Genomic DNA, 12,737 nt, shown 5'->3' on the forward strand with positions numbered 1-12,737 from the left:
CAAAGCAATAGCCTGTCTTATTTCCATCTCATGTTGTTACTTGCAACAGTAAAATAAAATTACAAAAAAAACTCAAATTCACTCAGGAAAGAGAAACCCAGTCCAGATACTCTGTTTAGCTGCTGGCTGCACCTGAGGACAGAAATAGTTTGTGAGGAGTATTTAGAGAGTCACCATCAGCAAACTCTGACAGCTCCTCAGTCTCACTTGTTCAACACAGAGAGATAAAATCCAGAAACCTTGCTCCATTCTGCAGCCCGGTGTGTCTGCAGCCGGGGTTCAGACGTAGGCAGAGTCACTGGACTGCGTGCGTGCAAAGCTCGGCATGCTCATCCTGGGCAGGTCTTTGTTCCTGATCTCATAGATGGACTTCCTGCGGGCCTGCACTCCTCTCACGGCGGTCTTTATCTTCCTCCAGCCCAGGTGGTTCAGCTCAGCCAGGTTCAGGACCACACAGATACCACTGACAGCAAACATGAACACCAGGAACACAGTCTTCTCTGTGGGTCTGGAAACGTAACACTCCACGTCTTTAATGCAGGGGTATCGATCACACTCGTACACTGCTGGCACATTGAACCCAAACAGGAAGTACTGTCCAACCAGGAACCCGATCTCCAGGGCGTTCCTGAACACCACCTGGATGATGTAGAACCTGGAGATGCCCTCCTGTCGCCTCATCTTGGACTTGGTGGTCTTGACAGGAAGGTTTGGGATGTCTTTGACCTCCAGACAGTCGGGCTCAGCCTCCTTCGTCGAGTTCTCTGTGTTCTGCAGGACTCCGTTCACAATGGTGTTCTTGATCTTCTTGTCATTCCTCTTTAGGTCCTGGTCTTTGTCCAGGGACAGGTAGGCGGTGGAGAATCTGCGCTCCTTGTTCTTGGCGGACTGATGGACCGAGTATGTGATGAAGCAGAGCGAGGGGCAGCACACCATGATGATCTGGAACACCCAGTACCTGATGTGTGAGATGGGGAAGGCCTGGTCGTAGCAGGCCTGGTTACAGCCTGGCTGGAGGGTGTTACACACGAACATGGCCTGTTCATCGTTATACACTGTCTCCCCAACGATGGCCACAATCAGGATCCTGAAGATCACCACCACAGTCAGCAGGATCCTAACGTAGCAACAGAGAAGAATGATGGTATCATTGGTTCATCTAATATAAGATATCAGATCAGTCCTCCTGGAATCAGACTGTTTCTGCTCATGGGGCATTTTTCACCTGATTCTAGTCTGTGATGACAAAGACTTATGATCAGAAAGTCAGAATCAATGTCATAATATTTTGATAATACACATGTAACGTTTTTTTAATGTTCATCTACCGATTCAACCTCACCAAGCAGAGCAAACGTAACCTCGCTCTTCATTTTATTGATAGACTCTCAAGTTTAAACAGACCACTGCAGAATAACTGCTGACTGTGGATTGATAATGGACATTAGCACAAACAGTTTAACAGTTAACAGTTGTTTTAGCCTTAAGCCTGTGCTCCATCCACTCTCTATCACATCTCCTTTTTCTTTTTGACAGTTCAGCTCCAGCATCCGACATTACTACAGAATAAAACCAAGAAGTTGTTTTCTTCAAGAACACAGACCTTGTTTACAGATATTGAAAAACTGCAATTAGAAGTAATCAGTTTTGGTGCTTACAATTTCATTTCTAATTGTGGATTATGATCAGTGACATATATATAAGAGTGAGATAATTTCAAGATCACTAAGAAAGCCCTCAGGGTCTTTTAGAATAGACTTAAAAACTTAAGGTAAAATAATATAAAACATGACTTAAAATATACTGAGACTCAATGAAAGTTTAGGGCCACTAAAAACCTTTGGAGAACTACAGGCAACACAACTATTTCTATCCCTCTTTCATACTTGTAATGTTGCAAGTTAGAAAAAAAAAGTTTTTCTCTATGTTTTTAGGTTTAAAATAGATCAAATGTACATCATGTAAAGATATTTGAAAAAATAAAAATAAAAAAAGAAAGAAAAAAAAGTTTTTAGGGGGATTTGTAGCCTTGATGGGCTCAGCAGTTTACAATGCCTACCACAAAACGTGTAAAAACTTTAAAAAATAACTCATTTTTCAGGATTTCACATCTAAATTGTGCCTGAATGCAACACTGTAGCACTGAGGAACAGCCTATTGAAATGAATGGATCAAGGGGTCGAAACATAATTTATCTACCTTTACAAGAACTATTTAACAAAAGACTTCGCTTCTGGGGCTTTCAGGAGACAGACGTTTCATTGTGGGAAAAATGTGTGGAGGATATGAGCCTGTGCTCTGTAAAGAAGGCTCACAAAGTTCACTCTGGTAGACCAGAGCCTAAAGCGTAAGCCTGAATTTTATTTAAAGTGACATCAAATTTATTCAGGTGGAAACTGAAGAGGTCCAAAGAAAAATTAATGACCAGTTTGTTTGTTTTGCAGGTAACCCCAAATTCAGTAACCAAAATGTTTTCATGGTGAATCTGTGATGGTACAGTGGTATCTCAGGGCAACATTTTCATTTTTACATGTTTCCTTCAATTAATTAGTAAATAAAGTAAACTAAACTGTTACAGATTGAGCTTTACTTGTCTATTTATTTGAAAATATTTTTTTCTAGACTGAGAGAGGCCTTGTAAGAAGGAGAAAAAAAAAAGAAGTTATATGATAGGTCTGAGGAGGGAAATTGGTTGGGTTGGTCCTTGCAAGAACGTCTGCAAAAAAGGATTCTGCCTAACCTCCACAGGGTCACACGACAAATTCAAACACTAAAAATATTTCATGACAACTGGGATGTATTTTGTGAGAATAAAAGGCCAAAAATGGGTATTTTGCAACAAAGTAACCACAGAGGGTTGAATATGATATTTGATTTTTTTTTGAGTCATCACAGATTCCTGGGGTTAAAAGAGAAACATTTTCGTCTGCATTACAACTGTTAAATTCTGAAATTGGAGCTCGCAGTTTTAACATTAAAGTGATTCTCCAGAATGGAACAAGTTGGGTCCTATCACAAGGTTTAGGGCAGAAATTACCCCTACAGCAGTGTTTTTGTGCAGCAGAAGCCCAGGACGCACGCACCAAACACCCCCTCCCTGCTCCTCTGACGGTTTCCTCTGCACTCAGACGGGTTCATATTTTACTTGACCAAAACACAAATAAATGGACTCCCACTGAAAAAGTCTGATATCTGTCTGCATTCACGCTTTATTTAGAGAATTTTCAGCGCGTTTATTTGTGTTTTTGGTCAAGTAAAATATGGCCCCATCTGAATGCAGAGAAAACCGGCAGACGAGCAGGGAGGGGGTGTTTGGTGCGTGCGCCCTGGGCTTCTGCTGCACAAAAACACTGCTGTAGGGGTAATTTCTGCCCTAAACCTTGTGATAGGACCTAACTTGTTCCATCCCAGAGTATCACTTTTATCTCATGTAGAGTTGGAAAAAAGTGAGAAAAAAAGACATTAAAAAACAGTATTTAACTGCTTAACCTTTGAAAAAGGAGAGAAACAAAGCCATTCTATTCTGTAGATTCCAATAAATAATTTGAAAATAATTCAGTAATTTTTATCAACAGTTTAAAGGTTGAGCTTTGAACTGCTGTGAAGGTCCCTGCTGTGAGAGAAACAAATGATTTACGCAGTTTTTGCCTTGCCACTTTGTTTTTAAACTGAAGTTTTCTTAACATGATTTTTCTTTCAGCTGTATGCTTCTATTGAAAATACTTAAGCAGCTGTTCGTGAAAGCTTGTGTTGAACCTAGTGTCACAGTTTGATCTATCAGTCTATGGAGGTCTGATGTGCAGCTGGGAGACGTGCCTTTGACAGCGGTCAGTTTGAAAGCGCATACTGGGGAAGATGCTAAAACAGGAAAATGTGGTAATTATTTTTGGTTCTGGTTAAAACCTGGCAGCTGGACTAGGATGACTGTGAGCGTCCTTGAACCCTTGACCCCTTCCATCCCGTACAGTGCAGAGCTGCAGCGGTGTTTCATTCAGACCATCAGGCGCCAGACTCTTCATCAAGTCTTCTTGAAGCATCAAACATTAAAACTCCTGCTCCTCTGATTCAACAAGCTCTTGTTTTTCTCCTTTTTCCAGCTCAGTTTGTTTAAAGCTGGACCCTGACACTCTTTTTTTTTTAACAGAGCGTGTGTCTCTCCTACCTGCCGATCATGGTGGAGTGCTGCTGGACCGCCGCCTCCAGGAGCCGCTCCAGGATGGTCCACTCCCCCATGGTTGATCATCCGGAGTGGGTCCACCTCACAGAGAAAAACAGGAAAAAAGAATCCAAATGCTCAGTCTGAGTGTGTGTGAGTGTGTGTGAGTGTGTGTGAGACAGAGAGCTGTCACTGCTTCCACTCTCTGAAGCTCACTGTGGGTGTGTGAGCTCCTGTCCTCTACAGCCACAGCACGGCTCAGCGTGTGTGAGCTCCTGTGTGTGTGTGTGTGTGTGTGCAGCTCAGTGATAATCCAGCTTTAAGTAGACTCCTCTGCGTCACACACACACACACACACACACACACATACACATACACATACACATACACATATACACACTCAGGGAGGAGACACACAGAAACACGTCAGTCATTCATCGAACTCATTCATTCACTGGAACACCATCTCTCCATCACTCCATTCATCCATCAATCCATCCACCGCTGCAAAAAGTAACACCTGGCTTCAAGAGGAAATTAAAGGACATTCTCAGGAAGTCTCTGATTTATATTTAATATGTTAAACTTAAACTGTGACTTTTTCCTTAGCCAACATGTAAATATGTATGTACTGTGTGCAGAGGCAGTCAGTAGAGAATAAGTGGGCGTGGCCACAGTGACATCACTGCTTGTTCTTTGGACTAATCCTCCTGAGGCCTCAGGTTTGGCATTGTGGACGAGAGGGTAGACACACATTGTTTGATCCAATGGGACAAGCAGCCTCGGTGGTGACCTGTTAATCCCAGGTATTCCCTGACCAAAGCCTCTCCTGCTCCCTGTCTGCCTCACTCTCAGTGGACTCAATAGACCTCTGCACTGTTTGTAAGCTGTTCAGGCTACGCACAGATTTTGGCAACAGAAGTACTGCAGAGTAAAATATTTCATGTAGCTACACAACAAAAAAATTAACCCTGGATCTAGGCCTGTCACGATAACAAATTTTGCTAGATGACAATTTTCCAAAATATTATTGCAGATAAACGATATTATTGTCAATATTATTTCGATTTTTTTTCCATTTTTTCATTGATGTAATTATGATAAATAGGATAATAAAGTGAGTACACCATATCAAAAGCAAGAAACTTTAATTTCTTAAGAGTATTTAACTGTAATTAAGAGGTCAGGATCTTTTAAATAAAATAAATTAAACAAAAAATGTAATAAATTAAACAAACAAGAAAGAGAAAAAAAATACAATGAAAATGAAATGGACTCTCTTTTGGAAAAAAATACATGTCAATGAAAATAATTTATACTGATCAAAAACAATAAAACATAGACCCTGTCTCTAAAGAAAAAACAAAATTCAAAAAAACAAAACAAAAAAAACAAAACAATAAAAACTATAGCCTAAATAAAAGGAAGTTTATACAGTTGCTGAATTGTTTGCAACATGTACTTTTTCCCAGCCAATCCGTACTGTCTGTCAAACATTCTTAACATTTCTGGCTTTCAACCGTATTGAAGGGCTGCATTTCTTTGGCAATGTAGCTGTCTTTGAGCGCCCACCATTTGGTGCTTTTATTTCTATTTACTTTGCCGACCAAAAGCCTCAGTAAGAGCGGATTGTCAAAGAACAAGGCTCCGCTGCACCTCCCTCTTCTTCTTCGTCGCCACTATTTTCAAACAAATGCGACATATCAGCTTCTTGGTGTTCATGAGCTCACACTTTGTTCATTCTGATAATAAAAAAATATTCCCACACTGGGACTGTGGCAGGCGGCTTAAGAACCTTATTTTTCGTGCCGTCACTCATATTAGCGTGTGTTTCCTCCTTACCCCTCAGGACGCTCGCTTCAGCTCTCTCCGTGTGTATGCACCAGCAGCCCCATCTTCACCCCAAAGATCGCATTTTTGACAGATGCTCACTCTGCTATAAATCCGCTAAATCCAGTACAGAACCTTTGCACCCCGATGTTAGGAAAGATAGACGTAGTGAGCCATCTTCTCATTCAGCCTCCTTGGTCGAAAGAGAGGAGGACAACAAACATCCATGCACGTGTCAGTTTATCGATGCTGGCAAACTTATCGAGGACGTTTTTATTTATCGTTCGGTTAATTGATTTATTGATTATCGTATTATATTGATTATAGACACTGCTGGTTCAAGCCTCGATATAGACCAAGATTGTGAATTGGACTGATAGCTGGAGAGGTGTTGGCATACAGTTAATTCCTGAGCACCAAGGTGCCCATGATCAAGGCACTGAACCAAGAGCAGGCCCTAACCAATTTGGTGCCCAAGGCAAGATTTCTTTTGGAGCCCCTTGTATTCCAGCACCAATCACAATTTTTCCATACTTAAATAAAACTATCACACACTTCTACGTTTAAGTGACTTAATTTTTATGAAAGAAAAACCTGCAAATAAACACTTTAATCAAAATTAAATATATACAAAACAAAAAATATATATCTAGAACTGAAATACAAAGATCTATAAATAAAAATTGAAGATTTGAAAATGTGTTCATCACAGGAACCTATAACAATATACAATAAATAAGAAATCAAGTTAGTCATATATATCAGTCAAGTTAGCAGTAGTAGTGAATATTTATTGATAATAAAGCAAACATTTGATATCTAAGTTATATAAAAGGAGCCAGCAAATTACATCCAGCTAGAGAACTTCAGCAAATATATTAGAATATAAATGAATTTGTATTTATGGATTGATGATTTTCATAGTTCATAGTTTGATAATGTACAGGCTCTGTAACACAGGACAGGTAGAAACTGACATCCATTTCCTCATCACCTGTCCAAATTATAAAAAAGACAGTGGAACTCATCATAGCTTTGACCACATGTTTTTTTTAATACTGTAAAACTGTGAAATCTGTTTATGTCGTTTAAAATTCCTCTTATTTTTTATTCTGCATATTGAGTCCTAAGTCTTGTATTTGGTCATAACCTCAACTCCAAACTGACTTTTTCATTACCTACACAATGTAAAAACTGGATTTAAGATTTCATCCGTCAATATTAACAATATACAAAATATATATTTTATAAAATATATGTATAACCTGTTTTGCTGAGGTTGGACACAGAAACACATTTTTTGGTTTGCAGCCACACATGTCTCTGATGTTCTAATGAAAAAGGAAAATTTTCTCATGGACTGCTTCAATCCTTCATTCTTTACAGCCAGCAGCGGCGCCCTCTGCTGGACATTTCAACTCATCTCTGCTCAGCTTCATGACATCCAAACAAAACAGAGAGTCTTACAGTATCATGTGGACTACAGAACAGGATTATATGTACAGCTCAGCAGCCTGTGTGTGTGTGTGTGTGTGTGTGTGTGTGTGTGTGTGTGTGTGTGTGTGTGTGTGTGTGTGTGTGTGTGTGTGTGTGTGTGTGTCAGATAATCTGTTTAAGTGTGTCTTTTCCTGTCCGCAGCTCCGAGAACAACCTGCAGACTTAAAATACACACACACATGAAGTCAAACATACTCAGAGCAGATTTGAACATGTTTTATTTCTTCATGAATATTCAACACACACATTATTTTATATTGACAAATAAAAAACAGTTAATAATTCACACAAAAAATAAATAAACTAAATACTAAACAATTTCAGGAGGAACAAACACACCTGACTATTTTTGAGACGCTCTATTTTGGGACAGTGGAGGTCTGAAATAAGAAAGGGATAATGTACAGGACTAAACACCATGATGTTAAGAGTCTGTAATCAGGATTTTTCAGGTTCTTCCAAAAGGGGAAAGTAAAACTACTCTAATTTCTGCATTAAAATTTGGATTTTACTGGTGAGCTGTGTGTGGATGTTGACTATGGCGTTGTACAAAGAGAAGACAGTGGGACGTTGGACAACAGTGAACACTGATTAGAGCACTCAGCTCTGAAATGAAAAGGAGAATAAGAGAAAACCTGTACCAGGATTCATCAGTGTTCATTCTGATAGAGTAAGGTGAGTTCTTGTGGAGGGTTTGGGGACACCAGCAGTCTTCTTTCATCTAAACATATCATCAGGATAGTGTGAAATGTAGAGGTGAGTATTTGCAAGAGCCTTATGATACGATACACAACAAAATACTTCAGTCACGAAACGATAGTATCACAATTTATTGGGTTCTCACAATATTGTGATTGTGATATTCTACAGTTAACTTAGAAAAAAGCAGAGATGATGTTAATGTAAATCACACAATTTTACTCAAAACTGAAAGGAAAAATTAAGTTAAAACTATTTGATTGTTTTTTTGAATACTGAAAATTAAATGCAGTGTTTCATCCAAGCATTTAAATCAAAAACATAAAGTGCATCAAGTTTGCAGCTTTAACTACTGTGAAATTAAAGTAATGTTGCAAAGAAATTATTGAGTAAAAGAAAGTTGGTGAAACTGACCAATGCCAATCGGTGTAAAAATTGTTTCTCATTAAAAAAAAGAGATATTGCATAAAAAAGTTACTATGATTATGATTTCATCAGTCTTCCGCACCAAATATGATCAACTTTATACCAACTGACCCCAAAAATAGAGAGACAACATTGATGTCTACAGCATAAATACCAATATGATCAAGTTTATGTATAAAATATTTTATATTTACCTGGGGATCATGTTTTTTTATATAGACTATGAGCAACATATAATGGAGTAGCTCTTCAGCCCCATCGAAGTGGAGTTGCCAATGTCATATTTTACTTCCAACGAGGCTAAAACATGAATTTTTATTCTTACAAAAACATTGATTCTAGTTGAAATATTGATATTGTATCGGCGGTCAGTATCACAATATATTGCGGTATTCATATTTTTTCACACCTCTGGTGAAATGTATGAGTTAGTAAGGAACACACGCACACACACACACACACACACACACACACACACACACACACACACACACACACACACACACACACACACACACACACACAAACACACACAAACACACACTTTACTCACTACAACTAATCAAAGAGAGAGGAGTTCAGGTCAGATGAGCTGGATTAGTTTACTGTAATATCACAGATTGAATTACACAGTAATCACACACTGACCCACATCATTCATGGGTGTGTGTGTGTGTGTGTGTGTGTGTGTGTGTGTGTGTGTGTGTGTGTGTGTGTGTGTGTGTGTGTGTGTGTGTGTGCGCCTTTGGTCATTCATGTGACCATCCTTCATAAAATAATTCCCACATTTACTGAGAATCAGGCTTGTGTCTCAGGAGGTTTTCAGCCAACATCAAAAGTATAAAACATGTATATGAATACCTATAAGGCAAGATGTCATACAGTTTCATTTGGTCTTTATGTTAGACAGTCTATTCACACCTGTGGCTCGTTTAGTTTGTTCCAATTCAGGGGCAAAAATGTTACAATTGTAGTGGTTGTCACTTGGTTTGTTAGTGTTCACAAGGCAAGAGTCTCTCTTGTTGGTCAGAGTTTCCTTATATTCATAGAGCATCAACAACGTGTGTGGCTAATTAGGGTTATAGCGTTTATGGTTCATGTAACAGTGTGTGCTATATGATCAACAAATGTAGTTTTAAGAGTCCTGACTGCATAAAGACACTTTATTTCTTTACTGCTCCACGTGAGCCCACGACTCATTTTCCTCAGTTCTTTGGTCTTCTCTTCTTCTGCTGCTGTGGTTGATTCTTCTACTCCTTCTTCTTCTACTGTTTTGACTACTACTGCCCCCATTACTACAGTGTGAGACAGTTTTGAGTCAGTTGTGACGGTTGCTGGGACGGTTGTGTTCTCACTGTAAAAGAACCGCTACAGGGCTCGAATGGAAGCGAGCCAAGACCACCTATTTTTGGTGATCTCGACTCGCTTGTTTTGTCCCACATCCGAGAGCGATTACTGAGTTCACATATGCCCAAACGAACTGGGGTTTCGGAGGGGGCTGCTCAATGTTTCGAACAACTACCCCAAACGATCTAGGTGTGAATACACCCTAAATTTCTCTCCTTATTTAACATGAGGACAAGCCCTGCTGCTTGTGATCTCTCTCAGACACACTTGCATTTCTTTCATGAATCATTCATTCATTTCATTTCATATACTTTATTGTCCCCACGGGGAAATTTGTCATGGGCTCCTTGCTGGTCCTGCAGTCATAAAAGAGCAGCATGAATTCATAGCACAAACAACACAGTCACAAACACATCACAATTGCATTCTGAACATCCCTATTGCACAGTACCAATAATTTAAATAAAATACATTAAACCAGTATGAAGGCCAAAGAGTCAGGAGAGATTAAGACTACATCAGTTCATTCATAATCTTAATAGATGTTGGGATAAAAGAGTTTTTAAAGCGGTTCAGCCTGCAGCGGGGGACTCTGAATCTCCTCCCTGAGGGTAGCAGGTGATACTCTGCATGGAGAACATGGGTTTCGTCGGACACAATTTTTTGTGCCTGGGTCATGATAGATTTTTCAAAGATGGTCTGGAGAGAAGTGTGATTTTTGACATACATAATTTTCATTGCTTGCTGTACCAGACAATCATTAATCTTTGATAATACGCTGTCATAAGTGAAACTTTGACCCCTGAGTCCCGTATGCTTAGGTCTTGTCTTATGACTGAAGGTTTTACTTTGACCGGCTCCTATTGTTACATGGATCTGTTCTCTGTGTGAAGGGTTTGGTGAGTAACCTTTTTTAAAGTGTTGTAGTAGTTTAGTGTGTTAAGTTTAGGAGATAAGGGGCGGTAAGGTAGCTGTTAACTGACCACAAAAGAAGAGCATGGAGCAAAAATTCTTCAAGCTTACAAAGAAGCTATGCTAACCATGCTAACAGGATAGGAAGGGACCGTGTTCATATCCCACAACCCTAGATGGCCTCACATGGTGCTACCTGAATAACATACAAACAACAATAGAATCTGACTGATGTTTAAATTATAACTTTCTAAACTACAGCGCAGATGTTTTGCTTCTGCTCACACTTATGCTTCTGCTCAGTGTTACTTCAATTTCAGTATTTACAGCTTTAAGTGAAGTAAAAGAATCGTCAAAAGCTCACAGCCTGTGTGTGCTATACCACAAAATTTTTGATAATATTTTGGTTGTTCATGTGTGCAGTAATTAACTGTGATTTGTGTAAACATGTATTCAGGGGTGGTGCAGTGGTTAGTGCTGTCCTATTTCAAGTTCCTGACTCTGCAGGAGCATTAATAACAGATTAAACTTTTATAATCCCCAGGGATCAAAGTGAAATTCTTATCTGATTGCAGCAATCACATCACTTCACTAACCTTACACAAACACTGCTCAACTTCTCAACAGTATCTTAGTCACTAACAATGACTTTGTGTAGAGATGGACGAGCAAAGACCAGACTCCCCTGAACCCAGCTGTGTGTCCGTGCAAAGAGACCAGTCTAAAGATTTCCATGTTGACTTTAAAGATGAACCACCTGATGGTGAAAGGTAAGAGTATTTAAAATAAATTACATTTTTATGGTTTGGTTTTGGATTGTTTCATGTGTTTTTGGATTTTCTGGTGTCTCGTGTGTTCTTCTATATCTTGGGTTTCTTAGTTATTACACGTTGTGATTCTTGTCTTGTGTTTTCTGTGTTAATCTTAGTTATACCTGTGTTCTTTTCCCTTATGATTACCATTCACTTTGTTATCCCCTGTGTTCGTTTGGTTCTCCTCGTGTTTTTCTCCTCGTTGATTGCCCCTCATATGTTTCACCTATGTCTTGTTTCACACCTGTGTTTGATTGCTCCTGTCTACATAGGCCATGTCCACACGTAGCCAGGTATTTGGGATTTTTTTTTTTTTTTTATCATTAGGCCTGTTGCAATTTTACATCACCAAAAACAATGTTTTCTGAAAACTCCGGCCAAAGTGAAGATTTTGGAAAAATCCAGTTTTGTGGTTTGGTGTAGATGCGGGAAAACAGACCCTAGCTGAATGTTGGAGTTTATCCTGATTGAATGGCACAGGTTTCATGTCTGAAAACACTGCCAAATATGGGTTTGGCATGCTTCAAACCACACTCACCGGCAGATTTGCCTGGTGTGTGTAAGTGAAAGTATTTTAAAGATGAATGAGGGGGGATATTAGTTTTTGAAAATACTCTTGAGTTTCTTGGCCAGTTCATTGTATCCAGTTGTGTCATATATCTGCTAATGTCTCCCCTGTGTTCCTGCTCCAGTGTGTCCTAATAAGTTTAGTCCTAGAGTTTTTTTTTTAAAGAGTTTTGTTTTTAAGGGCATATTCAGACCAGGGGGGTATTCCATGAAGCTGGCTTAGCTCAAAGCCTGGCTTATTTTGGTTATCCTCGCTAACTTTGGCGAGAGTTTGGTACCACAAACGAGGCTTAGGGCTAGTGTGGCTTGGTAACCATGGTAAATTAGCCAGCGCGACAAGCCTAATACTGCACCCTCTGAGGTCTCGCGATAGTTTGTTAGTGCAGACATTTGATAGAGTATCCCGGAGGTGCCTGGCCTGTGTTCTTGAGTTGTTGAGATACGGGTTATTTTTGTTTGTATTTTGCTCTTGCTCCTGTGATGTAAATCCT

At 39.5% G+C, this 12,737-nt stretch overlaps 1 protein-coding gene across 1 annotated transcript; it reads right to left on the reverse strand.

Moving 5' to 3' along the window:
* Positions 1 to 279: 279 nt before the first annotated feature.
* Positions 280 to 4,233, reverse strand: gjd2b (gap junction protein delta 2b). The gene is made up of 2 exons (XM_074685519.1): positions 4,163 to 4,233; positions 280 to 1,117 (listed from the first exon to the last, which is right to left on the reverse strand). Exons 1-2 carry the CDS (start codon positions 4,231 to 4,233, stop codon positions 280 to 282), a joined length of 909 nt encoding a protein of 302 aa, XP_074541620.1.
* Between the last annotated feature and the right edge of the window lie 8,504 nt (positions 4,234 to 12,737).

The sequence above is a fragment of the Halichoeres trimaculatus genome, unplaced genomic scaffold (assembly GCF_033239565.1).
Source record: "Halichoeres trimaculatus isolate MK-OKI-2021-1 unplaced genomic scaffold, fHalTri1.1 fHalTri1_scaffold_13, whole genome shotgun sequence".
Lineage (NCBI taxonomy): Eukaryota > Metazoa > Chordata > Actinopteri > Labriformes > Labridae > Halichoeres > Halichoeres trimaculatus.